At 56.1% G+C, this 26,591-nt stretch overlaps 10 protein-coding genes across 10 annotated transcripts; 4 read left to right on the top strand and 6 right to left on the bottom strand.

The window, feature by feature from the left end:
- Nucleotides 1–161: 161 nt before the first annotated feature.
- Nucleotides 162–2,462, bottom strand: TRIREDRAFT_57891 (uncharacterized protein; the record flags this gene model as incomplete). Its single annotated transcript, XM_006963382.1, has 4 exons — nt 162–1,041; nt 1,099–2,078; nt 2,208–2,274; nt 2,398–2,462. The coding sequence occupies 4 exons, from the start codon at nt 2,460–2,462 to the stop codon at nt 162–164; spliced, it is 1,992 nt and encodes a 663-aa protein (XP_006963444.1).
- A 3,863-nt stretch (nt 2,463–6,325) lies between these two features.
- TRIREDRAFT_72918 (uncharacterized protein) lies at nt 6,326–7,083 on the bottom strand (the record flags this gene model as incomplete). The annotated part of the gene is made up of 2 exons (XM_006963383.1): nt 6,326–6,834; nt 6,915–7,083. The coding sequence occupies 2 exons, from the start codon at nt 7,081–7,083 to the stop codon at nt 6,326–6,328; spliced, it is 678 nt and encodes a 225-aa protein (XP_006963445.1).
- Nucleotides 7,084–7,546: 463 nt separating this feature from the next.
- TRIREDRAFT_58077 (uncharacterized protein) lies at nt 7,547–8,605 on the top strand (the record flags this gene model as incomplete). The annotated part of the gene is made up of 1 exon (XM_006963197.1): nt 7,547–8,605. A coding segment is annotated over one exon (1,059 nt), but the record flags the coding sequence as incomplete, so codon positions are not given.
- A 264-nt stretch (nt 8,606–8,869) lies between these two features.
- TRIREDRAFT_76018 (uncharacterized protein) lies at nt 8,870–10,189 on the bottom strand (the record flags this gene model as incomplete). The annotated part of the gene is made up of 2 exons (XM_006963384.1): nt 9,963–10,189; nt 8,870–9,867 (listed from the first exon to the last, which is right to left on the bottom strand). Exons 1-2 carry the CDS (start codon nt 10,075–10,077, stop codon nt 8,870–8,872), a joined length of 1,113 nt encoding a protein of 370 aa, XP_006963446.1. The 5' UTR covers nt 10,078–10,189.
- A 473-nt stretch (nt 10,190–10,662) lies between these two features.
- Nucleotides 10,663–13,188, bottom strand: TRIREDRAFT_21798 (Hypothetical protein; the record flags this gene model as incomplete). The annotated part of the gene is made up of 4 exons (XM_006963015.1): nt 10,663–12,175; nt 12,376–12,466; nt 12,531–12,799; nt 12,902–13,188. The coding sequence occupies 4 exons, from the start codon at nt 13,186–13,188 to the stop codon at nt 10,663–10,665; spliced, it is 2,160 nt and encodes a 719-aa protein (XP_006963077.1).
- A 1,480-nt stretch (nt 13,189–14,668) lies between these two features.
- On the top strand, nt 14,669–15,585 carry TRIREDRAFT_105003 (uncharacterized protein; the record flags this gene model as incomplete). The annotated part of the gene is made up of 3 exons (XM_006963198.1): nt 14,669–14,904; nt 14,990–15,206; nt 15,301–15,585. The coding sequence occupies 3 exons, from the start codon at nt 14,669–14,671 to the stop codon at nt 15,583–15,585; spliced, it is 738 nt and encodes a 245-aa protein (XP_006963260.1).
- A 142-nt stretch (nt 15,586–15,727) lies between these two features.
- Nucleotides 15,728–16,693, bottom strand: TRIREDRAFT_120765 (uncharacterized protein; the record flags this gene model as incomplete). Its single annotated transcript, XM_006963385.1, has 2 exons — nt 15,728–16,458; nt 16,552–16,693. 2 exons carry the CDS (start codon nt 16,691–16,693, stop codon nt 15,728–15,730), a joined length of 873 nt encoding a protein of 290 aa, XP_006963447.1.
- Nucleotides 16,694–18,741: 2,048 nt separating this feature from the next.
- TRIREDRAFT_58115 (uncharacterized protein) lies at nt 18,742–19,554 on the top strand (the record flags this gene model as incomplete). The annotated part of the gene is made up of 2 exons (XM_006963199.1): nt 18,742–19,143; nt 19,243–19,554. Coding segments are annotated over 2 exons (714 nt in total), but the record flags the coding sequence as incomplete, so codon positions are not given.
- Nucleotides 19,555–20,460: 906 nt separating this feature from the next.
- On the top strand, nt 20,461–21,550 carry TRIREDRAFT_120767 (uncharacterized protein; the record flags this gene model as incomplete). The annotated part of the gene is made up of 3 exons (XM_006963200.1): nt 20,461–20,737; nt 20,801–20,889; nt 20,969–21,550. 3 exons carry the CDS (start codon nt 20,461–20,463, stop codon nt 21,548–21,550), a joined length of 948 nt encoding a protein of 315 aa, XP_006963262.1.
- An 830-nt stretch (nt 21,551–22,380) lies between these two features.
- On the bottom strand, nt 22,381–24,420 carry ste12 (STE-like domain-containing/C2H2 zinc finger domain-containing protein; the record flags this gene model as incomplete). The annotated part of the gene is made up of 3 exons (XM_006963034.1): nt 22,381–22,555; nt 22,629–22,712; nt 22,778–24,420. Coding segments are annotated over 3 exons (1,902 nt in total), but the record flags the coding sequence as incomplete, so codon positions are not given.
- Between the last annotated feature and the right edge of the window lie 2,171 nt (nt 24,421–26,591).

Consider the following 26,591-nt stretch of genomic DNA (forward strand, 5'->3'; position numbering starts at 1 on the left):
CGCCGGTGTATGCGCGACAGGGAGAAGGGGAGGGGGTAAAATGGGAAAAGTATACAGAGAAATATACGAGAGGCCTTCACAACATGACGGTGGGCCATGCGCAAAAGATGATGATGATCAACTAACCACGGCCTATTCTGCGCAGAGCCGGATCATCACTGTCATCCATGCACGCCGTTGACCTTGGAGTCCTTTCGGGGCCGACTATCGCCGATGTTCGTTCTATCCTGGAGCACACCGGCTGGTATATCGTCGTCCGCATCGTCGCCACCCATCATCTTCTCCATGAAGGAGATGTAGTCGTACTGGGCCTTTCCTCTGTCGCGTGACATGTCCGGGCCGTTGTGCGGCGGCATCATGTTGAGGAGGGTGTCGATGACCTCCTCCGGCACGAGACTGTGGCGCAGGTCCATTTCGGTGACGTACGGTTTGCCATCCGCAACCTCACGGAATGACTGGAACACCTGCTCGGCGGTGTTTTGATCCTCGGTGACATCGACCATGAAGCGAATGAACTGCTCGAATGTGACATATTGATTGCCCCCAGAGGTCTCGACAAAGTAGTCGTGCATCTCTTCTTCGGAGAAAACCAAACCCAGTGAGGCCAATGCTGCGCTGAATTCGAGTTCCTGCAACGAGTTTGACGCGTCGCGGTCAAAGTGACGAAACACACTCTCAAACTCTTCCAGCTGGATGGGCGTCAAGTTGGTCATGTTGCGGGCAACCATCTGGTTCTCCAAAAAGGACAGCTTCTTCTGAACCGACGACCTTACTAGTGTCAGTTCGTACGCCAATTCGTCGTATGTGTACGTGGTGAAGTCATTCTCCTCAATGTTTGCTTCCTCACACATTGCATCCACTTCCGCAATGGTGCTGAGATACCGATCAAGGGGCTGCAAGTTGTCGCTGAGCTTCTTGACATGATGCAGCTGGTCTTCGATATCGCCGTCCAGGCCTGAGATGGCAAGCTGCATGGTGTTGAGAGCCATCGCAAAGTCGTTGGCTTTATCGGCAAACGACTTCCTCAGCGCGTTTTTGATACTGTGACGTTGTTAGCCGGATGGTTCTGCCGCGTTACACAAACGGGCCTCGACCTACTCTCGAATTGTTTCATTGATGAGCTGTGCGCGCGCCATCTCGCTCTTTGTGAGACCCGACCAGTCTCTTTCAATGACCTCTTGGCTGACTTCTGCAGGAGGCTCATAGGGCCGCAACCGATAGGTACTGAGCTTCGTCTTGATGTTTCCCAATAATGTGGCGAGCTCGCTCTTCTCGGCCACCCACTCGCGCTTCTTGCCCCTCTTGTACTCGGAGAACTCGGCCGCCTGGGCCTTTGCATCGGCGTAGGTGCCTTCGAACTTGGCCGTGTGCCACTGGTCGATCTGACCCCGAATGTTCTTGAGAAGCTCCCTCATTCGCCTCTCGTAGGCATTCTGCATCTCCCACGCACCCTGCATGTTGTTGAAGAACTTCTCGACTCGTCGGCCTGCATTCTCGACCTTTTCCATTTGGGAAAAGGCATGGAACCAGTAGGCAATGTACGTCATCAAACTTCGCTCGTCGGGCTTCGCCACGTCGCAGACATCTTCGACGTCCAACAGCTTGGGGATGCCAATCTCTTCGTGGGCAATGTCAAAGGCGAGCTGCATATTGCCGCGGTGGTCCGACTTGTCCAGGGTATCAAAATCGATGAGGTCCGGGCGGTGAATGTCCAGCAAGGCGCAAAAGGCAAGGCCGTCGTTCCAGCTGCTACTAAAGTCGCGAACTTGGACCTCGTTGTAGCATGCCGTCTTTCGCTGACACCACAGGAGCAGGCCCTCTTTGGCGGACATGCCCTCCTCATTGATGTCACTGATGGTGAAGCGGAGAATCAATGTCCAGATAAGACCGAGGACAATTTTGCGGTTTCCATCGACGACATCCTCGGCACCAATATTCGTCATCTGGATGCCCCTGGATCTGATGTAGTCCAACGACAGGTTGGCATTTTCGAACTTTTGGACGCGAAGCTTGGGGCGGGAGGCATATCGACCGAGCGACTCGTGGGAGAGGCATTCGAGCAAGTGAATCAACATGACCTAGTTGAGCGACCTCCATGTTAGTGGGGGACGAAGTGAAGGGGAAGAGAGAAGGGATAGGATTTAAGAAAAAAAAAAGGAGGAAGAAGGAAAAACAGCAGCATCGATGTGAGAATAGGCTCGACTTACACCATCGCTAAGATCCGGTACCAGGTCCTTGACTTCGAGATTTCGAACTCCAATCTTTGTGTTGAGCCTGGTCTTTGTCAGCATGCTGCACACGAGGGGGTCGGTTCAGGAACCACCGAGCCCTTTCCGACATTTTCTCTGTGACGGACAGGCAGGTGGGCAGGCGGCGGCAAAGTAGGAATCGAAGAACACATACCATTTGGTGAACGTCTTCTCCTGGACCGTGATCCATCTCTGCTGCTCCGAAAGGGTCATCCTGTTGAGGACTTGGTCATGGACCCCCCGAATGGACGACGAATCGACTAGTACGTCTGCAGCGGATGCCTCGCTGTCGCTGTCGGGCTGGCTGAGGTCGAGGTCGAGGTCGAGGTCAAGATCAGACTCGGGGTCGGTGTCGCTGTGGGAGTCTGCCGGACGAGGTCGTCTGGAAAACTTTGCAGGCTTTGGCGGTGGCTTTGGAGGACTGGAAAGCTTTGAGCGCGTCGGAGACTGGCTCAGGGTCTTGGTGCCCAATGACGAGCGACGATTCTCTGACCGCTGGAGTGCAGTGGTGGCCGTAACACCGGCACTGGCCTGCTCCTTGTCCCGCCCACTCCGCTGAGGGTCCGAGACGCAGCGTGGCCGGGGTAGCGATACCGAGAGGGGCGATTGCAGCGCCTGAGCAGAGACAGGCACCAGGTCAGCCTCAGCCTTGGCGGCACTGACAGGCGATGCGAGTCTGGAGACGGCCGGAGCGAAGACGGGCGAGCTGGGGGGCGTGCAGAGGCCCAGCGAGGTCACGCAGGTGGTGGGAGCAGCAGCAGAAGTGACACGAGCACAGCGAGACGAAGCAGAGGCAGTCGGGGCAGTCGACGTGCGAGCAGCTGTAAGGGTCGTGGTGCCACCAGCAGCCGTTGCAGTTGCAGTAGCACCAACAGCTGCAGGGCCGGCAGCAGGATCAGACGGGCTAGTTGTAGAGCTGTTATTGCTAGAGCTGGAGCTGGAGAGATGCTGATGCTGGAGCTGGAGCTGGAGCTGGAGCTGGGTCGAAACGGATGAAGTGGCGAGCTTGGTGTCGATGATATTCAGGCCAGAGGGGCGCTGGGGGGATTGTAAACAGAACTCGGGGAACTGGTCGGCCAGCTCTTCGCTGCTGCTGCTGCGGGCTTGCTGCAGCTCAAGCTCCTTCCAGGGGGCGGTTCCAGCGGTGTTGGCGCCGGCGTGGGTGCTGACTCCAGCGGCCTTTGCGCTAAAGCCGGCTCGGCCAGTGGGCGTGGGCGCCATCTTCTTGGGCGCCTTTAGCGGCACGGCCCCTGTGGCGGCGCCCAGGTGCAGGCTGTGATAGGCCATGGCGAGGAGCGTGAGCAGCAGCAGTAGCACTACAAGTGGCAGCGGTAACAGACGGTCGTCGTCTTGGTACCGGCACATGTACAGGTACCTTTGATGCGGGGCGGTATCTTATCGATAAGACGGCTCGGGGTGGCTTTACTTCTAGCTCAGCCAAGAGGGATAAGGTAATATTTGGGGAGTTGCTTTTGACAACTCCAAGAAATTAACGACAGACGATGGATGAAAATATTATATTATGCTTTGAAGCTAGTTTACTTACTGCTTCTGTCTCTTGCTTCTGTCTCTTCTTTTCTTTCTCATTCTTGCCAGGAACTCGACTGTAATTATACCTCCGGACGAGCACTTGGATAAGATGTATCGGAAACTTTGCTGGAGTTCCCTGCGGGCAACGCTCGACAGGTGCTCCGTAACAACAGACGTGGCACCGTTGAAGCATCGTCACGGTCTGGGCGATTGGGTCTTCATGCGCCGTCTCCGCTGGGCCACATAAACGGACGGGCAGGGCCACCGCGTTGCATTCAGCCAAGGGGTTGATCCTTGAAATCGCGAGGCTTCTTGCTACTGTATGTACCTTAGTATCCGCCTGCAGCGCAAGATTGGGGCAGCCTTCACCTCACCGATCGTCCAACGAGCGTCCAGCTATCATTCAGCCAGCTCCCAGCTACTGTGCATACCAACCACCTGGATTTTGAAGGAGGAGAAGGAGGAGGCGGAGGAGAGAGAGAGAGGCAAAAGAATGAGGATCAATGGGGAGCCTCCTCGAGCACCTTTGGAGCGAGACCTGGCGTGCTGCTACTCCATCCTCTTCATCCTCTGCGGTATCTGCAGCTGGGCCTCCATGCCTGCCGCGGACGTGGACTTACAGGTCGCGAAAACGGTGATGGAACTCTATCAAGCAAGGCCAGCAAATCGCCAGGACTTCGCTGGCGGGCGCCTCGACTGTCGCTTCGCTGCAGGACTGCTCGTTCTTGGCCCGCCCCCCTCCACTCTCCCACCCCGTGATTGCGCGGCCGTCGGTCGATGCTGCAGAAAACAGGCTCGAGGATCTGCTTTGCTGTCAAGTGTGAACATGGGCAAACAGCGTTGCCGCGTTACGCCTCAGCCGTGATGATCAATACTCGGCAGCGCAGATTCTCGTGGCTCGGCAGCGCTCGATCCCCGCATGATCCCGGACTCTCTTATTTGACCGCTTCCTCCGGATCACTCACTCACGGTCAATTATGGAGAGGGATTGTGCGGATCAAAGAAATGCCTGGTATTCCTGGTGGCGAAACACGCTCTCGAAGAAAGCCTCGCCAAACAAACGCGGCCCCTATACCACGCAGACCAGACCTGCCAGCTCCGGGGAATATGACAGATCGTCTTTCACGCGATGCAGTCAAGGATATTTGCCGAAGCATCGAGTCTCTCTATTTTCCCACATCATGTCACATCGATATCTGACGGAGCTAACGCGATGCCAGTTGCCATGGAGCACGAAGCGTCAACAACTGCAGACCGGGTCGACTTCACAGCACGGTTGCCACCCATGTTGGAGATGCCATGTCTTGTCGATATCTCACATCGCCATTGGTAGCATGATGTGGCCCCTTCGGATTGTTAACCGTCAGGATATTTGCCTTCCATGTCACCCCAGGCTGGCATTGACCTTGCCGACGGCTTACATCTGCTCCATCGTGTTTAGCTTTTGTCAAGCTCGTCAAGGTTCGATGTGTGGAGGTCTTGGCGGATGAGCGGCCTCGCATGACTTGGAGTGCCGGAACCTATGTGCAACTCGGTGATTTTCTCTGCGTCTCCCACTTTTGCGGTGGGAGTAGCCACAGTTTCCATGTTGCTATCTGGAGATGCATGTTTGGCCGAGCGTCGGATGGATATTGGAACTGGATCTCTTGCGGTTCCCATTCCCCGTCAGAGTCGGCGAACCATCGGACCACCTCGCTCGTCTCATGTGCTTCCATGTGCTTCCACTTGAGAGGACCCGAAAATCTTGGCCAGGCATGCCCTGCGAATTCTTCAGGGCTTGTGGGTAATTGACTACATGACAGAGCTGGGAGAGGTGATCCTCCATGAGGCCGAGTCAGGGATGCTTTCGAGCCTTGTCGTGTTCACGATGCTTATACAAAGCGGCCATGTGGGCTAACTCTGGACTGCATTGCGAATCCGCAAAGAAATGCTGGATCTGATACTATTATCTTCATGCGGCCAAGAAGTCCCGGGCTATCAAGAATTGCTGATGGCGGAGTTGGTGCCGTCTGCCGGGCTGTCACTGGGCTAGGTTTGCTTTCCACTCTTTACTCTATGATGCTCTAGTGCTTGATCCTTACAGTTGAAGCCCATTGGGTAGAGGAGATGGTTTTTGTCGTAGAAGAAGAGTCCGTATGAGTTAGGCACTGTAGTGATTGCTTCCTCCCGATGACTCTACAGGCTCACAACATCAGTGCCTACCTACTGCTAGGTACTCAAACCAACATTAAGTGTTACCCTACCTTATGTTTTACGGTAAATTAAAGTCTGATAGTAGTCCTTGTTGAACATGTCTTATCGATAGGAGTGCCGTGACTTCACATTGCAATCCGCAAGGTACATGTAGACACACTCACGAGCCATGTCCGTCTCGAGGTTGAGGCATCTCAGTCTCTGGAGAAAAACCATCTGCCAACACTCGTCCAAGCAAGTGAGTCTCTCCGGCCGACTCCTCCCCCTTGAACCGTGCTCTATCCATTCAGATCATTCCAGTTCAATTTGTACATTTTCAAACCATATCATACAGAGCCCATTAAACGCCGCCTCTACCTCGTGATCCTCTTGCCACCCGCCTGCTTCGCCTTGGACCGCAGCGCATACCTCTCCTTCTTCCAAGCCGAGACCAGATTATCCACGCTGCCCATATCATGCTTGGGCTGCCGCATGTACGTCAACCTCGCCCTCCTGGCCCTCTTGGGCCTGCGCCAGATAATGTCAATCCCCGTAACCGTCGGGCTGTAAATCTTGAACCACATCTCGACGCCGACCTTCATCATCTGGCCGCGCAGCAGGATGGCCGTGTCGACGCCGCGCCGGCGCAGCTGGATGAAGACGCCGGAGAAGGGCTCGCCGTTCTTGCTCGTCACCATGAGGACGTCGCCGACCTTTGCGCTGTCGGCGTGCTCGCGGGAGAAGAGGCGCGTGCGGGCGCCGGTGGGATCGAGGCGGGCGATTTCCTGGCGCGTGAGGGCGGGCATCGGGTCGGGGTTTGTGCTTCGCGGGGAGGGCACCTGCGGCCAGATCTGGAACTTGGCGACCTTTTTCTGCTCCATGTCTGTTTTGTTTTTTTCGAAACTAGTTAGCAAAGATTATCGCGTCATGGATCTCGACCTGGGAGTTCTATAGAGAACATACGCTGTCTCTGGCTGAAGGCATTCCGGATCATGGAGGGGTTCGTTGTCGTCGTTGTCGTCGGCGTAGCCTCCGTCGCCATGCACCGCTGCCACGATCTCTGGAACCTCGTCCTCCTCAGCGCCGCCTTCAGACAGCCCACCGGCTGCCTGACAACAGCGGCAGCATTCATTGTGTGGATAGGGCGACAACAAAGATTGGTGTTGATGACAGCCCGAGTTTGGCGTTGCACGTAGAAAAGGCTTCAATCGCTTTTGCGGTCCCCCGAAAAGCACAGCAATTCGCCGCCGTGATTGGCCCGGCTCCTTTTTTTCTCCGACCCACCCAATCCATCTTGATCGCTTTTACATACGGCAGTTTCAAGGCTGAAAATATTCCAACTGGGATTGCTATATTGTAACCCGGTTTCTCTGGCATTCACACATCAGAAAACACCAGAGATGGCGACAATATCAAATCGGTCAATAAGGCTGGCCGCCCGGTCGGTCAGGCGGCTGAATGGACCACAGACGGCATTTGCACAGAGGCAATTCAGCACATCGCCAGTTCATGGTACGCAGCAAAATGATAATGCATCATAAGAATTCAAAGCACTTCGATACAAGAAATCCCCTAACAAATGAAGCGCAACAGGCGTCAGCGCCGTCTTCGCCGAGACCGACAACGCCGAAATGAACAAGATCCTCGCCGCCATCCAGGAAACCATCATCCTCCCCGCCTACCTCCCCGAGAAGCAGCGCAAGCTCGTCTTCGACCCCAAGAAGAAGACGTACCTCGAGCAGAACCCCATCATCATCGAGGTCGAGGGCCTGGAGCACAAGTTCTCGTCCATCGACCGCTTCCGCGACATTGAAAACTCAAAGAGCATCCTGTCCAAGGCCCTCGCCAGCATGCGCACCCGCGAGGACTGGGCCAACCTGGGCACGCTGCTCGCCGGGTACAAAAAGGCCGGCATCCGGCTCAAGCCGAACCACTGGGGCAAGATTGTGCGCATGGCCGGCCAGAGCGGCAACATCCTCGCCGTCATCGAGTGCGCCAAGCAGGCGGAGAAGACGGGCCTCGTGCTGACCAACCCGGAGACGGTCGTCCGCATCCTCTCCTACATCAACGACAAGATCACCCACAGCCACTGGGACGAGGCCGAGACGAAGCAGGCGCAGAAGTGGGCCGACCAGGTCCTCGACCTCCTCCAGCGCAAGGAACACGCCGTGGAAGGCCAGCCCACGCGCGAGAGGCTGCACTTTTCCCGCGTCGTCCGCGGCATGACGCTCTTCACCAGGGCCTCCGCCATCAAGGTCAAGCGCGACGCCGGCGAGCCCGTAGTCCTCGACATTGTCCTCCTCCGAGACGAGATCCAGCTGCTCGCCTCGCTGTGGAAGGACGCGACGGACGCCAACCTCGAGGAGCTGCCCGACTTTGCCAAGCTCAACCCCACCTTGGAGCGCAACGCGAGCCCCCGCGGCGTCAAGATCCCAAAGGCCCTCAACGGCAGCGCCTACGTCCAGGCGCTGGCGCAGAACATCAAGGGCATTGAGCTGGCGCGCGAGATTGTCGGCGGGGAGGCCCAGGTCCTTGCGCCCGTCGAGGCTGCGCTGGCGAATCACCTGCGGCACTTTGTGCAGACGAGCAAGAGCTCGACAAAGGGCTGGAATGAGGTGTATGAGAAGATTGTCGGAGAAGCGCCCAAGTGGTAGTGGCTCTCTTGTACCAAAAGAGATGAAACAAGAAGAAATGATGAAAGAAACAAGAGATGAAAGAAGAAGGGGACGGGAGAGGGAAGACTGATGACTGTCCTCGGCGCACGGCGCACGGTGAAGATGAAAGGATCACAACGGAAAACGGCCTCCACGAGGAGCAAGACATGCCCAGAGATCTATACCTTGTATGTATGATGTATATACGTGTACAATATATGAAGCAGAAAAAAAAAAAAACCAGTCAATCAACATGGGCCTCCCTCAAGGCAACACAATGTACTTCTCCAGATGCTTCGGAATGGCCCCCAGCAGCTTCTTCTCCTCCAGCCACTTGCGCGAAAACAGCCTATCGGCATAGCGATACGCCCCGTCGCACAGCATCGTCACCACGACGTGGCCCCTGCCCAGCTTCTCGGCCACCTCCTTGGCCGCGACGACGTTGAGCGACGACGACGCGCCCAGGTACAGGCCCTCCTCGTCCAGGCAGCGGTACACCATCTCGATGCTCTTCTCGTCCGAGATGTTGAGCGACCCGTCCAGCAGGTCAATGTCCGGCCGCAGGTTGTCCGTCACGCGGCCCTGGCCGATGCCCTCGGTGATGCTCGAGCCGCTGCGCTCCGTCAGCTTGCCGCCCGACTGGATGTACGAGTGCAGCACGCTGCCCGGGGGATCCGCCAGGAAGCTCTTGACGCGGCCGCCCGAGATTTCCTTGAGATATCTCGTCGTGCCGGCGAGCGTGCCCGCGGTGCCCGTTGCGCACGTGAAAGCGTCCACCTTGCCGTTCGTCTGCGCCCAGATCTCGGGCCCCGTCGTCTCAATGTGCGCCCGTCGGTTCGCCGTGTTGTCGAACTGGTTCGTCCACACGGCGTTATCCAGCGCCTCCGCATGCCGCCGCGCCTGGTGGTTGTAGTTCTGCGGGTTGTCAAACGCCACGGCCGGCACGGGGTACACCTCGGCGCCCAGCAGCCGCAGCAGGTCAATCTTGCCCTGCGACTGCGTGTTGGGCATGTAGATGACCAGCTTGTAGCCGCGCGACCGGCACACGTGCGCCAGCCCGATGCCCGTGTTTCCGGCGGTGCCCTCGACCACGGTGCCGCCCGGCTTGAGCAGGCCGCGCTCCTCGGCGTCCTTGACGACGTACAGCGCTGCGCGGTCCTTGACGGAGCCGCCAGGGTTCATGAACTCGGCCTTGCCGAGGATCTCGCAGCCCGTCTCTTCGGAGAGGCGGTTGAGGCGGATGAGGGGCGTGTTTCCGATGGCTGTGCGTAGCAGAAGCGGGAACGAATTAGCCTCGATACTGACCAGAGCTCGACTCGGCATCCTCCTTCGAAAATCACATCGCATCACCTCGTACCTCCAGTCAGCCCTCGAGCAACGCCCTGCGCCCGCGACACGGCAAGAGTGTATGCGCTGGGCTCGGCAGCTTTGGCCGCCGCAGCAGCCAGGCGCCGCGTCGTGTGTCGGAACATGTTTTGCCAAGGTCGAGACGCTGTAGCCTCTCTCCGAATTCACAGGAGGAGAAAGAAGAAGAAGAAGTGCAGAGAAGTGAGAAAGCACGCTGAAACAGAAGTCAATTGAGCATCGGAACCGGAAGAATGAGGTTGTTGGTCAGCTCCAGGCCGTTCCTTCCTGCTTCAACGGCTGCTGCAGTTGCCGCCGATGGCCCGGAGGTGGGGCAACTCAGGCCGAGGGTCCGATCACGTCATTTCGCGCTTCGATTATCCGATGCCGTTAACGGAACAACTGAGAGGCGCTGATAAAGGCCGCGATAGTTGCCATTGTTGATGTCGAGGCTCAGTGAACGAGAGAACCAGTTAAAGGGGCGTTATTATGTGATGTAGTCTTTTGCAAAAAGTCCCGTCTCTACGTCTGCTCTATTGCCGACAAGTTTTCAACCACTGAGACCGCTTCTCCACAAGAGCTCCAACAACTTGGGTATAAGTAATTATAGATCTCATCTCATGACATTCCGATGTGATAATAGAAGAAAATCAGAAAAACCAAGCCATCAAGTCATCCAGTTATGTCATCTAGAATTGTCAATGTGCTTCTCTTCATGAGTGTTGTGCCATCTTGACGTAGGGCGCCGGGAACACGCCCTTGGCCCCCATGTACGTCCCAAAGAACCAGTCGCCGTTGATATCCCGTATCTCCTGAATATCGGCTCCGCGTGGAAACGTCAGCTCGTCCTCAGCCCCGGGTTTGGGATACCACGCCCACATGGCATGGGCTGTCAAGCCAGAGCCTCCATCTGGGGGGAACTCGCGCGCATACAAAATCTCGCCGAGCCTATCCGGAGCTGTCGCTGACACATCTGTGGTGACGAGGCGCTCTCGCTTTCCATCTCCCTCATACCATGACCACTTCATAAAGTCGGGATGCGCAATGTTCTCGAGGGGCTCAGAGCGAAGGGCCCTCCCGCCAACAAGATCTCTCTCCACAGATCGCCACTGTCCAAGCTTGCCCTCCATGAACCCGACAACAACCATTCTGTGGCCACTGGGGCATCTTCTCCAGCCCGACGACCCGTTCTCTTCGCTGATATCCCCCTTTGACTCCAGGCCGCTGTAGCACGATGTGCAGATATCGTAGTCTCCAGGAGTGGCATCTTGCACAGCCGTGCTTGAGCAGCTGAAACAGTGATACCTCAGTTCGGAGGACGGGATGGTATCCTTGCATATGTCGCACTTGGTCTTGAAAGCCAGAGGCCTGAATGGGCCGATCCCAGATAGTTGCGATGCATTGAGTACAGTCGCTGTAGAGGGTCGACCGCCCGACCGGGGACTGCGAGATACGTACGTCGACTTGAGTGTTGCTTCGTGAGCCAACGGCAAGAGCCTGTGGCTGCATGATTTGCCCTCGTTTACGCAGTTGTTGCAGAACCCCCAGTCGCCTTCGTTGCAGACGTCGCAACGCCAGAAACAGTCGTTGGTCCACGCAAAGCAACGTGCACAGAATGTGCCGGTCTCCAGTCTCGATTTCGGATCGTCAACCGTCATTGTCTTCTTACCGTCGGCGCTGGCGGTTGTTGAGGCTGGCCGCATATAGCGACCAGCATTCAGCATGTGAGGCATGGCTATCGTATCGTCGGCCTGCTTGCGCTTCTCCCACTTCTTCCAGGCCCCATAGCCAAACCCGAACCAGTAAAGGCACCCCTTGCCTGATCGGTAGCAGTCAACGCACAGGTTCCAATGCCCGTCATGACATACCCTGCAGTTGTAGTGCACATCGTACTGAATGTCAGCTTTCTGGCAGCGCGAGCAGCTGATGGAGGGCTCTTCGAACAGCTGGGATTGTGTGCGTTGGTGCCGCGACGTCCCCGCCATTGGGCTCTCGATAGGACTGGATACCAGGGAGGCCGGTGGGCTGACCACCTCGGTTGGCCGGTTTGCTTTGGAGCTCCGTGCTGCTGTGAGTTCAATCAATTCAGGGGGAATCGAATGGGACGGCGTGGATGCTGCTGGGTAGCTCTGCGTACGGCTCGCAAAAGACGCGCCATGCCCATTGCCCCTCGGGGGAGTATCGGCTGGGTGAGCAGCAGCCGGCACAGCCGCCGAGCTAGAGCTTCTGCCAATTCTCAGAGCAGGTACGGATGCCGTAGGATCAAATTCACTATGCTCTCTCCTCAGGCCCAGATCATTCAGTGAGTGAGCAGCAGGCCTAGCATCCATTGAAGCGAGAGAGGAGTTGTTCACGGGCGGCGTTGTCGTAGAGTGATGGCCGCCGCTAGTTGTTCGCCTCCTTGCCCTCCTCTCCGGCTCCCGAACCCCGAGACTTGCTGATGGCGAAATTGGCGGTCTATTCCTGTCGCCTGCCTCGCTTGTTGATCGTGAATGCGCCCTATGCCGGCTCTGCGGCCTGACATTATCAGGCCGCAGCCTGGAGTCCCTTGACCTGGATGAGGCGCTATTCTGAGTCCGACCTTCAGGTCTCCTCTCCGACTGCTCCTGTCGTGATCGGCCCCTTTGCCGCCTCCTATACGCTTCGGTGATGCGCTGACTGAGCTCGTCATCTCGGCTCAAATCGATATTGTCGAGGTCGAGGCCGTCTAAGAGACCCTCTTCCTGGATTTGCCGCGCAAACTCTTCGATTTCCCTCTCAATATCCCGTTCACTCATTTCGGACCCAATCAGGGACCGTAGTGACGACTGATGCTCGACCTGCCGCTGCCGAGACTCGCTTCGTCTGCTCCTAGACTGCGAGTCGCCTTCTGCAGACAGAAGTTCGGGATTGCCCTGGCCATTTCTCCCCCTTCCGTCTCTTGATCGTTGCGAGTAGCCGTCCGATCTATACTCGGAGCCCGATCGAGCCCGTCCATCGCTGCTTCGCCCATCCGCATGTCTTCGAGCCGACCTTGCCTGCTGGCTCTCCGGCAGGGCTGCTTCAACAGCCTCCAGCAGGCTCATCTCCCTGACCTCGTCCATCAGTCTCCGGTCTTCCTCCTCGAGCCGCTTCTCCTCTGCCGTCCGTTCCCGAGTCTTGACTTTGGGCAGAACCTGGTCGCCAGGCTTGTACTTTTCATCCATCTCGCGCTTGTCGGCCTCGGGCCGCTCCTTGTTCGGATTCGCAGCAGTGTACATCTCCAGGAGCGTCGCAACGGTGGCATTGTGCCGCGTGTCCCGCACGGAGCTCCGACATGACGGACATGTGAAGATGATTGCGTCTGGAGGCGGCGGAGTGCGTGCGCGGCCGACCTTTTCGGCCTGGAAGCGGAACCATTCCTTGAGGCAGGCGCCGCAGTATGTGTGAAGGCAGTCGAGGAGAGTCAGCGGCCGGTAGAGGAGCTCAGTGCATATCTATGGGAGCGATGCGTTTAGTAGAGGTTGTGGCATGGAGACAGACAGTGAATGCATGGGTCATGGAGGGGAAGAAGCCGAAATGGCGGGATTCATACCGAGCACGTCAACTCCTTGCCGAGGTCGAGACCATGTGTGCGAGACTCCATTCATGTTCTGTTTCCGCTCGATATTACGGAGATGCCTGGACTATGTGGACAGCGCATATGGACGAGGCGGTTTTTGCATTAAAGAGAGAGTCGAAGCTGATGGAGGCAAAGAGCAGATTTGGAGCTTGGAGTCGCTGGCCATTCAGGGCAAGACGGGCTGTGGGTACGTACCTACCTTACCTGCCTTACCAGCGGATGCCTTGTCATGCATTCGACCAGGTGCCATTTTCGAGTCACCAGCAAAGAGGCTCGTATTACATACAGGAATAGAGGTGCCAATCTGGTGTAGACTGCCAGCAAAGGCATGTGAAATCATGATCTCGTTCATTCGATGAGTAAAGTCAGCCTATATGCACAGTACAAGTGCGATATTACTCAAGATGCCTCTCGGTGGGACACAAGTCCATCGTATCGTAGAATGTTGCCAAGTAGGGACACCGAATAAGGTGATTCGGAATGCCTCAAAAGAGCTTCCTAGAGATAACCCAGTCGATCTTGGACATGGAGAAATCCCCACCACTTATTCAGCGGCCCTTGCGGACGGCCCGCGCCTTGCTAAACGATCTGTGCGGGTTCGAGGCGTCAGAGTTGCTTCTTCAGTCACATGCAGAATGGCCGTTATCGAATCAAACCATTGGAGAGTCAAGCCACGGCGTCAAAGCCCGATTTTGCTCAAGTCTTGGAAATATCGAGCATGTCATAGATGACCCTTGAGTCCTTCTGATGATTCTCACAAGATCATCAACTGAGTAGGACAGCTGCACGAGCTTTTGGATACCTAGGTATCTAGCAGCAATCACTGAAGTATAAGGTATGTAAGATGGCTTGATATCCTACAGCAGAACCAATTACAATTGAAGCCTTCCAAGCACAAACCATTAGTCTGATCGGATGTTTAGGATGCACGTTCTCAAGTAATCAGGCCATACCTTACCTATCCCCATCCTAGCACACGTATCGTACCTATTCAGCATGTCGCTTGGTGTTAGTCCGCAGGATCTCAACAGCATAAGTAGGTACCTAAGGACTGACGCAACTCACACCCTTCGCTCAACTCACATCCACCCGAAACCCTACATTCGCAACCCTCTCAGAAAATCAAATTATTTTTCATCATGAAGCTCGTCGTCGTCGGATCCAGCGGCTTCGTCGGCAAAGAAGTCGTCCGCCAAGCCCTCGCCAGCCCGGCCATAACCTCCGTCGTGGGCCTTTCCCGGCGCGAAACCCCCGTGCCAGAGAGCCTCAAGGGCTCCAGCGACGCAGACAAGCTCACCTCTGTCGTGGTTGATGACTTTTTGAATTATTCGGACACTGTCAAGCAACATCTTGCCGACGCCGATGCCTGCATCTGGTGAGTTTCTCGTCCGACCGAACTTGAAGCAGAGGGAATGAGGGAGAGAGAGAGAGAGGCTTGGACGACTAATGCCGTGTTGCAGGCTGATGGCTGTAACTCCAAACAAGTCCGCGTCCATGCCCTGGGAAGAAGTCCGCAAGGTCTGTCTGGATTACACCATCTACGGACTGGAGGAGCTGTCCAAGGCTCCGAGAAACGACAGATCGAAGCCGCTCAGGTTCGTCTATGTCAGCGGCGCCAATGCTGAGCGCGATCCCACCAAGAAGCCGTGGTTGCTCGGCGAGTACATCATTATGAGAGTAAGATACCTCTCTTCTTTTGGACTTCCAACCAGATCAGACCCTTTTTTTCCAACCTCGGGTTGAACAAAATGCTGAAAGAGGGACTTTACAGGGAGAAGTGGAAGCTCGAGTGTTGGACTTTGCGAAAACCTCCAACAATGCCATCGAGGCCTGCATTGTCAAGCCGGGCTTCATCCGAGATGCTGAACATGGCAATTTCCTGCTAAACGCCTTTCAGAATGTTCTGTCCAGCGTGATCCGCATTCCTGTGGTTTATCTGCATGATGTGGCGGCGACGTTGCTTGCCCAAGCACTCGAGGGGATTGAGAAGGAGACGCTGGAGTGTGCCGACATTGACAGGATTGGGAGCAGCAAGAAGCAAGCTATCGAGAAGTAATGGCAGTATCCAGCACAAAGCGATGAACCATCTGTAATTCATACTTCAGTCTACTATATTATTGTTTCACTTGTAATGTGCTTTTGCTTCAGCTCGTGCGCATTGTATCAAACATGAAGGCAGTGACACGGCATCTTTGCACCTAAGAGTGTGTCCACTCAGGCTTCTTCTTCTCAGCAAAAGCCTTCATCCCAATCTTCTGATCCTGGCTCCCAAACAAACTGTGGAACACCCTCCTCTCAAACTCCACGCCATCCCGCAGCCCCAGATCCTGGCTCTTGTTCACCACCTCCTTGCACGCCTGCACCGCGACCTTGGAGTACCCGGCAATCGTCTCCGCCAGCTTGAGCGTCTCCTCCATGAGCGCCTCGTACGACGGCAGCGCCCTCGCCGCAAGCCCCCACCTCTCGGCGTCGGCGCCGCTAAAGGACTTGCCCGTGAGGATCAGCTCCATGGCCTTGGACTTGCCGATGGCGCGCGTGAGCCGCTGGCTGCCGCCGGCGCCGGGGATCGTGCCCAGCTTGACCTCGGGCTGGCCAAAGTTGGCCGTCTCGGTGCAGTAGATGAGGTCGCACATCATGGCGAGCTCGCAGCCGCCGCCCAGGGCGTGGCCCGAGACGGCCGCGATGATGGGCTTCTTGACCTGCGTCGTCAGGAGGGACCACGACTCGATAAAGGCCTTGGTGTAGGCCTCGGAGAAGGTGAGCGGCGCCATCTCCTTGATGTCGGCGCCGGCGGCAAACGCCTTTTGGGAGCCAGTGAGGATGATGACGGACGTTTCCTCGGAGGCGTTGAAGTCGTTGAGGGCGTCGTTGAGCTCATGGATGAGGGGGGTGCACAGAGCGTTGAGCGCCTTGGGTCTGTTCAAAGTCACTGCATAGTTGGGAAAAGAAGATTAACAATCAGTCATCTTGATTGAATAGTAGGCTCTTGATGAGCCAATTGGTAAAGAGGGTAAATGTATACCTTGTCCAACGCCTGGCTTCGGGGTGGAAGTCAGGATATACTCATAAGATTTGGAGCTGTAGGCCCGAGCCACTCGGGGCAGCGTGGACCGCTGGAACGGCACCTTGCCGACCGCGGGCCTCAGGAAGCGGAAAGTGTTCATGGCGTCTGTAAAAGAAGCTGAGCAATTGGAACTGAAGAGTAAGCTTTCAATGAAGTCGAGAAGATCTCATCAATTCGGCACTCCAGGATGAAGCTGAAGATGAAGCGAAGCAGTCGGCTCGAGATGGCTGAATGCTGGAAAGCGTCGGCTCTCAGCCGAGGATAAACTGCCAGCTCCTCCGACTCGAACAGCGTGCGGTGACACAAACAGGGAGACACCGAGAAATCACCCGCATACATTGTCCGCTACTACCACACAACTGATGTAGGTGTATATTTCACCAACGCTCACACCTTTTTGACACCCACTCATGGTGGGCTTCTGTATTGCCGGTGACGACACCAAGAGGGGTGCTTACATGAGCACGCGCGGGCCGGAAATAGGATCCGCCGAGCTCATGGTTTAAGGCTTCCAGGGGCTTCATCAGCCATTGACATGGAACTCGCGGCTAAGCATTAAACAGGAAATAAGGGGGGAGGAAGTAGAATGGACATTTTCAACTTGATTCCCAGCAAAGTGTTAGGGTGGATTACACACAAAGCCTCGCTTAGGATGTAAACTCTTAAGCTTCAAAGAGAAGGAAAGGCCAACGCTTCGGTTATTCTTATACCAAGTACGGGGAGATGTGACTCGGTTACTCTCAACGGCAGCAAGCGGCCTGTAAGGAAGAGATAGAAACCACAAAGCGGATGAGTCTATACGCCATCACAACAAGCGAACGGTAGTACCTACTTTGAATTGTCGAGCGTGCTGATGTCTCGGCGAACTCAACGTTCTCCGTACTCCATATTCGCCCAAGAATAAGAGGAGTGACATCCAAGATCATTCTTGATTTTGAACAGGCTCTTAGTTACTTTTATCTGCTTGAGACCTTGTCGTATTAGCCGCTTCTATGAGTCTGAGTGTTTCAGAAAGGAAGTGGCGTATACAATTCTCGAGCTCAACAAGTTCCTGTTTGCCAGAGGGTGTGTATGTATTCAAGACCACAGCCCATGTCCCGGCCTTCGTTGGCAGCTGTCACACCAAGGAGCCTCAACTCTAGATCTGAGCCTGCTGAATGACATCGATTGGCCCGATAGCCACAATGATCGGCCTCCGATATCCTAAAGCCTTACCGGGTGTCGATCCCATCAAAGGTAACCCGAAAGACACCTGACACTTGATGTGAGTGAGGAGCACAGTCAGCATCGTGAGTCTGTATACCATAGCTCCAGGTTCCCCAGATCGTCGTAGCTAGCGAAAAGGTTTTGGCGTCCGACTCCGAGCCCGATGCTCAACAATGCTCGTGTTGACACGGACACTTTCCGGCGGATTGGCTTGAGGCTGACCCGACGGATATCGCAGTTCGCACTCCTACGGCCTGATTAACTTTGTCTCCCTCGTAACTGGCTTTGATCCTGTCCGCAATCTGTCTAGTGAAGTCGAGCAGAGTCTTCGGGAATTGTTCGTTCATCCAGGCCTCGTCCAGTTGAGTTTAAGGCTCTCGTGAACCTTCCTTCCGGTGGCTTGAAGAGCAGTTTGTCTTGTCGATGGAAGCGATGGAAGCAATGGCAGCATGTCCCACCCCGCCTATATAAAGAGAGGACGCTCTTTATGCTCCCCCAGCTCCTCTGACTTTGAATCCTCCATAATCAGTCTATGAAGCCGCTGTTATCTCACACACAGCTTCAATATACCATTTCCCCAAGCACGAAGACCTCCGATCCAGACACAAGATGTCTTCCGTGCTTCCCGTTGAGCTCCTGCTCATAATCGCCCAGTCCCTCAACGCGGGGGACTTATACGCCTTTGTACGCGTGTTTCCCTTTTTGGCGGGTGAACTCACGTACACCCGACATCTCCTGGCCGTCCCGGACGAGTACGGCAACAACCTGGTGCATTTATTTGCACGAAACGGAGAGGCCGCGTCGCTGGAGCTGATGTTCCCCGAGAGGAGCATCGAAGAGAGTCGCTCCAACGACATCCTTCGACAAAGGCAGGAGCTCCTCGCGAGCTCTGCTAACCAGAAGGATGCCACCCCCCTCCTCCTGGCGGCAGAAGGCGGGCACATGGCCGTGGTGGAGAAGATCCTGAGGTGGCCAGGCGTGGATTTAAACCACGAAGACCACGAGGGACGTACGGCCGTCGACGTGGCGGCGAAAGAGGGCCACACAGAGATTGTGAGCCTGCTGCTGGAACGACCCGAGTTGACCGTCGACTGGAACGACGGCAATCGGCGCGCAAATCCTCTGTGTCTGGCGATAGCATCCGGGCACGTAGAGACCGCGAGAAGGATCATCGAGCGACACGGCAATCGCATCAGCGTCAACTCGAAGTCCGCCCATGGCCGCACGCCCCTTTGCCATGCGATAGACCGCGGCCACGATGCCTTGTTAGCGCTGTTGCTTGAGCAGCCAGAGCTCGACGTCAATCTTGCCGTCGACTTCGCCGCCACCGCCCTGCATCTCGCCGTCAGAAGACAGAACCAGGCTGCCATGAAAGCCATCCTGGCGCATCCTAACGTCGACCCCAACCGCCAAGATGTGGTCCAGCAGACGGCTTTGCACGAGGCCGTCTACCTCGCAGACGAGTCCATGCTCAGGCTATTCCTCCGGCACCCCAGAATAGACGTCAACGTCAGAAACTGCCATGGGGCCACGCCACTCGTCAACGCGGTGAAAAGGGGATACGGGATTTCGGTGTTGCTCCTCCTTCAGCACCCTAACATCGTGCCCGACAGAAAGGACGATGTGGGGATGACTGCTCTCTCATGGGCGGCACACCTGGGCAGCTACAACGTCGTCAAAATGCTGCTCAACCGGCAAGACGTTGATCCCAATGCCAGGGATGACGACGGCATGACGCCTCTCTCCATTGCCGTGCAGGGAAGACGGTACCAAGTGGCGGACCTGATCTTGGAGAATCCCTCCGTCAATGTCAACGACACAGACGACTGGGGCTGGACGGCTCTCGCTCACGCCTACCATTCTCCCGCGGGCTGGGACGGTCCCTCAGTGAGCCTTTTGCTCTCGTATGGAGCGACGATGACGGTGTACCCGGAGATGACCGTCCGCTTGGAGACACTGTCCGACGCCGAGATTGCACTAGATCTCGTCGAAGCCATGGTCAAAGACCGAGATCTGGAACGGTACATGATCCGTCGCTTTGGGCTCGAGAGGACTGAGCTGGCCTTTAGCCAAGGCGAGAGGGTGGTGCGAGCGCTGCTGTTCCGACAGACGCCGGCAGCTGCAAGGAGGGCTCACGATCAATTGGGGAGCTCTCTTCTTTGGTAGCGCAAGACCGAGAATGACACTGAAGGACATGTCAACAACGGTTTGTGGGTGGAGGAGTCATCTCATGGGTTTCGTTTCCAGATGACTTCGAAAGGTCATATCGGATACCATCTTGGTTTGATTCTGTCTGGAAGGATGTCAATGATTTTTGTAAGAATTGTACGCATAGATTGGATTCAGAATATACCCAGGGCAGAGTAAAGTGGCTTCAGATAAAATAACAGCATCTTCAAAGAGGTAGAAAGAGAGTATTACAAAGAGAATAGAGATGAGGTTCATCTTCAATCATCGTCAGCAAAGTACAAGTGGGGCCCCAAGCTCCAGCACATGTAAGCGTGCTCACCTTACCCAAAAAGGACAGCACTCGCAACACTTCACCGATAACGATAACGCAAAAAAGTTGCAGCCTTTCATTGTTTGTAGTCGCAACTGAACCCATCAGCAGCCAAACCCAACGCTCCTCAACATTCACGCGCTCGCCTAATCCTCACAAGAATGGCCGTCCTCGGGAAGCGCAAGGCCCCGGAGCCGATAATCTCGACAGAAGACGCACAGGAAATCTTCCGACGCCACTTTGAAGCACAGTTCCTTCCGCTGCCGGAGGCAGAGCGCAAGGCGCGAGAGAAAGAGGAGGAGGACGACGATAGCGAGGATGGTAGCGATGGCAGTGAGGATGAAGGAGGCGAATGGGGAGGATTGTCAAACGACGATGAGGGCTCCGACGACGAAGATGATGACGATGACGAGCTAGACGAGGATGATGATGACGACGGTAGGACCAGCCGCGCATCCATTGCCAATGCATCTCCTCTGACCTTACTGACACAACACCCAGATTCTCCCACTGTCGAAGTCGTCGACCACTCCGGCTCCCAAGCCCCCAAAATTAGCACAATGTCCAAACGCGAACTCAAAGCCTTCATGGTAAGCCTCTCTCCTATTCCCTGTCTACGCCTCCCCCAAAACGACCACAAAGCGCTGACAACTTGAAAAAAATTCACAGTCCTCCCGCCCGCCAGACCCAACCTCCACCTCCTCATCAAAGCCAACCCCCCAGCCCTCCTCGAAATCATCATCCTCCGCCCTCCCCGAAGACGCCCCCTCCCTCCTCGCGCAAGACCTCGAACTCCGCCGCCTCATCGCAGAATCCCACCTCCTCCAGACCAACAAGCCCACCTCCCTCTCCGCCATCCTCTCCTCCTCCTCTTCAGCAGCGCAGTCCGAGCCAAAGGCTTTCGCCGCCGGCCGCGTCCGCCAGAAAGCGCTCGACCTCCGCATCCAGGCCCTCGGGTCGAAAACGTCCATCCTCAAGCAGGAGAAGATGCCAATGCACATGCGCAAGGGCATCAATGCTGCTGCCGTGGAGAGGGAGACGAAGCGCAGGCGCGAGGCCAAGGAGAGCGGCGTCATTCTAGAGCGGGAGACGGGCAAGAAGAAGAAGAGGGAGCGGAGGACCGGAGGAGGCGGCGGTGGGTTTGGACCGGCTGTCGGTAGGATGAGGGGTGCTGAGCTGAGGATAAGCGAGAGGGATGTGAAGAAGATTGAGGGGGCGAGAGATACGTTTGGCAGGAAAGGCAAGCGATGAGAAGCAGAAGCGTTGAATTCAAATCATTAGAGCGTCATCGAGCACCGATCAAGACTTGGCGAAGACAACCGATTCAACATTGTGTTATCACAGAGCACAGATGGACAGTTTGGGCAATTTACCTAGGTAGACAGCACATCGCTCACGGAAGCGGTCTCGTAACAAGCAAATACTTTTCATATCTATTGAGTCCTACATCTCAACACTAAAACAAAAGGCGAGCTCCTGCGATGGTATTCCCACCCACAAGAAGCCTCCTTCAAATCTTGCCATTGAAATAATAAAAAAGTATATAAATGAATATATACAGATAGCGTCGTTTTCACTCCTGTCACATGCAAACCCCTTCTCTTCAGATGGCCCAGAAAAGCCCAAATCAAGCAGGTATTATCCCACTGGAAGCCGGACTCCGCGAGCGTGCGTGTGGAAAGAGTAAATATTGTGCGTTTTGCAGCCGTAAAAGAAAAAAAGAGGACAATCCGAGCATCAGACGCGTTAAAGAAAAAGGGGTTGAGAGATAAAAGGAAAGATGAAGGAGATGATATCAAGAAAGGAAAAGAGAAAAAGGAAGAGAAAAATAGGACACACACGAAATCCCCTAATCCGAGATCCATAGAACGTGAAAATGTATCATGACGCAAACAGATAAGAGAGAAAAAAAAGGCAGTAAGATGGAAAAAGATCATTTGAAGTACAGATAAGAAAAAGAAGGCGCATTACATGGCACCGCCGGCGTTGATGGCAGTTGGTTGGCTGATGGTCATGGGCATGCTGAGCGTCTGGAGGCTGTTGTAGCTATGGCTGGATGTCATGGTGGTCTGAGGAGCAATGGTGCCGCTGGTAACGACGGCATTGATGGAACCGGGATGGAAGGCCGACTCGGACGTCGGCGAAGCTTCCTCGACAGATCCAAGATGCTCCTCGCCGGAGTACTCCTCCTCCTCCTCGGCAGACAGATGCAATGAGCCTTCACCACCATCCTCGCGGCTGTGGGTGCGCTTGTGCCTGTAATGATTCACAGTTAGCCACCGACGCGATTTTCAAGGGGACTTGCAGCAAGAGAGAGGGAGAGGCGTACTGTGCCAAGTTATCTGACCGAGAGAAAGCTTTGCTGCAGTGAGGGCAGATGTAAGGCTTTTCTTGAGTGTGCGTTCGAACGTGCCTGAGGAGCGCTTGATTAGATGGGTGCCCCTACGTTGGCTCTGCTAAGAGACAGAGAGAACTTACCTCTTAAGGTGCTCTAGGCGCTTGAAAAGCCGACCACAGGTGGGAATCGGGCAGGAGTGAGACTTGTGAGGGTAAGGACCCAGCTCCATCACAGTAGCTGACCGGGCGCGTCGGACAATGCCGCCGCCCATCATGGACCGCCCATCACCGGACATGTCGTCGCTGATGTGGGAGAAGTCGTGCTGCAGGGCCATGGGATGGACGGCGGGACTGCCGTGTCTTGAAATGTCCATGAGATCCTTGTGCTGAGAGTTGGCGTACATGCTGGAGGGCGAGTTGCCGCTCGACTCCTCCCCCTCAACGACGGGCCCCATGGAGACGGACACTGACCTGCGCAGATCCGACGGCCTGTGAGGGGCAGACGGGGTCGACGTGGGTGCAATGGCGGACATGGAGGTGGGGATCGACGTGCGGCGTCTTCGCTGCTTGTAGGTGGGAGATCCCTCGATCACGGAGTAAATGTTGTTGGTGCCGTAGGAGCGAGGAAACTGCGGGCCTGTGAGGTGGGATGGCATTTGCACCATGCCGCCGAGGCCTGACATGCCGGAGAGGTGGTCGGGAATGGCCGAGTAGAGTCCAGTCTCCTCGTTCGCAATGTAGGCGGGCTCGGCAGTCATGCCGAGGGCCTGCTGAGGAGGAGTGATGGGCTCAAAGGACAAGCCCCGGTTGCTGTAGTCCTCGTATCCGGAAGAGACAAAGGACGGAGCGGGCGAATACTCCAGGCCGTAGGCGGGCATCGAGGAGTGGCGGTGGTGGTTGTGAGTGATGGGAATGCCATTCTGGTTGTAGTGCACGCGAGTGAAGTCAGCTTCCCGCTTGACTGCCGCGACCTGCTGGGGGACGGCGGGCGCCATGGTCATGGCGTCGTAGGAGACCATGGTCTCCATGCTCTCGGCCAAAGGGGCCATGCTGTGAGGGATCATGCTCGGGGGAGGCATGGAGTCCATGGCCCTCACGACGGGGGAGGTGGACTGGCTGGGGTGAAAAGAAGACTGCTGGGCGCTGAAGGAGGACGAGTTGGCCTGCTGGCTCTTGGTCAGCTGCTCGTAGAGCGACTGCGATGAGTCGTACTGAAAGGACAGCGCAGGCTCGCTGACGGCGACCGTGGTGGCCTCCTGGCCCATCTTCTCCCGCTTCAGGTCCCGCTCCAGAGCATCCAGAAAGAGACGGTCGTGGGGCACGCTGTACCAGTAAAAGACCTTTTGCTTCTTCTGGGTGCGGATGCAGTTGTTTTTGTAGAGAAAGTCGAGGAAAGCGCTCTTTGGTTCCTCCAGGGAGGCGTCTGTTCCGGACTTGAGGTTTCGGAGATCGGAGAAGATTCCCTCCTCGAACTTCTTGGAGTTCTTGACGGGGCGGCCAAAGGCCTGGAATCTGAAAGAAAGGCATCGCACAATGTCCGTGCCCGAGATGTGGAAGAGGTTGTTCCACAGGATGCAAGAGACGTACTCGCCCGTCGGCAGCAGAAAGCGTCGAATGTACTGATCCGGCTGCCAGTCTACGGGAGCGGAGATGAGGAAGTACTTGAGGTTGTCGACTTGCTGGAGGGCGACCTGGGCATCATGGGGAAGCGCCTGCTGGGCCTCGGTGCTGAGCATGAACGTCTCAGGCTTCTGAGGCGCAATGGCCGGGTGCTGTGAATACATGGTGCGCGAGTTGTGGCGATGCTATTCCGCGTGAGTCAAGAAGAGTTGGAGTGCGGGAGTACACCGTCTGGAAGGGGGGGTTGCGTGTGTGTATCTGCTGGCCAATACAATTGGCGATGGCGGATGGGTTCGTCCTGTGGTTTTCTGTGCGGGCAACCGTGGCGGGCGGTGATTGGCGATGCTTGCGCGCAGATGCTGGTGCGAGACCAGAGGAGACTGAGAGACAAGGAAAATGTTTAATGAAAGGCGCTGCCCGAGGGTCGCGAGAGAATTGGCGATTCGACGCGATGGTGGTTTGTGTGTGGTGTATGTGTGTGTGTGAGAGAGACCAGCTCGAAACGACTGAAAGAGGTTGCACAGCAAGGGGGACGTCCCAGAACAACAGCGTCAAGCGAATGTATGGGCGCGTCCAAAAAGCGAACCGTCTATGGCGAGGAGATGAAGCCGTCGGTCGGTCGCAGACGAATTAAATGCGGATGGAAAACGGAGGGACCAGGAAAAAAAGGAGCGTAGTCGGCAAAACCCCGCGACAACGCTGGCTTGTTGTTTTTGTCTTGTCTTGTCCTTGTCTTGTCTTGCCCTTTGAGGCGCTGGCGATGATGGCGTGCGTGGCGGAGCGGCGAGCGGAGCAGCGACTGAGGCGCGCGATAGAGGGACAGCCTGGCCCAACGTTTAGTGAGAAGAAGAAAAGAATAAAAAGGTTGAAGAAAAGAGAGGGCACACGAGAAGAGGCTGCGCGGCTCCGAAGAAGAACGGGAAAAACAGGAGGGAAAGGGTGGAGGCGGAGGAGGGAAGAAGCGAAAGGGCAGGAAAACGTTGAAATAAGAAACACAGGGAAGAGATTTCAGAAGAAGGGGAGCGCTGAGGATGGACGGCCGGGGGAGGGCACGTTTAATGGGGTGGAGTGGCGGGCCTTGCTGTGGTGCGCCTCCAGCGGGATTGGATGCCTGTGCCTGAGCCTGTGCCTGAGCCAGTGCCAGTGCCTGAGCCAGTGCCTGTGCCTGTCTGTGCCTGTGCCTGTCGTGGCGGACGTATGTAGGTACTACTACAGTACAGGATGGATCAAAAGCGACGGGAGGGAAGAAGCCCGATGGGGGGGGGGGGGGAGTGACCTGAGCCTGCGCGGGTCGGTGGCTGCGGATGGAGGTACCTTTTCGTCTCGTCTGGCTGAGGTGGTTCTGGTTCTGATCCGGGCGGGCTGTCGACTGGAGCCGGTGGTGCTGCTTGGCTGGTGCTAAGAAGCGCCTCGATTCTGTTGGCGCGAGAGCTGGACGGTTCCTGGACGGGCTGCTTTGGTGCTGGGTCCTGCAAAGAGCTGGCTGGAGAGAAGAGCCGTGATTAGCAGGACGAACGTGGTAAGGTACAGGTACAGACAGAGCTGCGGCGGCACGGAGTAGAGGCGGCGTACTCGGTGGCGCGGGTGCTGGCGGCAGTGTACCTGGACGCTACTTTTGGACGAGGAAAGCTCCCTTTGGGCAGAAGGAGAGGGAGGGGGGAGGGGGCACTAATAATACACGCGGAGGAAAAGAAATCATAATAAAAGACGCCATTTATTAACGACCAAAATAAAGACAAGAGAGCGAGGGCGTGCAAGGGTCGGTGCGCACAAGAGGGAAAGAGCTCGGAGCCAGCCAGAGGGTCGGGCGGGCTTGCGCTAAGCCCGATGGGGGCGTGGGCGGTACGGGCAAGTGCGGTGGGGCGCGATTGCAGCGCGAGAGAAAGGAAAGGCAAGAAAGGCTCGAGAGGGCGAGGAAAGAGAGAGAGAGGGAGTGGGGCTGGGAAACGAAGCACCTCAGTCAGTCGCTCAACTGTCATAGCGCATGAGCGGGCAGCATTGAGCCCACTGGGGCCAGGCCCTGGACAGCGCTGAGTACTCGTCCTCGTAGGTGCTCCGCGGTGCGTGCTCGTAGCGGACGCCTGTAGCGGTACTTTGGCTAATACATGTGCTGCGTCCCCTTAGAGCGCCGCCTAATCGCAGCGGTGCGGGCGGTGTTGGCACTCAAAGTGGTGGCGTGTAGGTCAGGTAAGCCGGAGGATACCTAGTACCTAACAAAGGCACAATACCTGACAACAACGCAAAGAGGGCGCAACAGACTTCACATGACAACTTTGCAGCACACCACAGAGCATAACAACCCGAAGACAAGGCGAATAATAACCAACGAAAATCG

Source organism: Trichoderma reesei (genome assembly GCF_000167675.1).
Source record: "Trichoderma reesei QM6a unplaced genomic scaffold TRIREscaffold_4, whole genome shotgun sequence".
NCBI lineage: Eukaryota > Fungi > Ascomycota > Sordariomycetes > Hypocreales > Hypocreaceae > Trichoderma > Trichoderma reesei.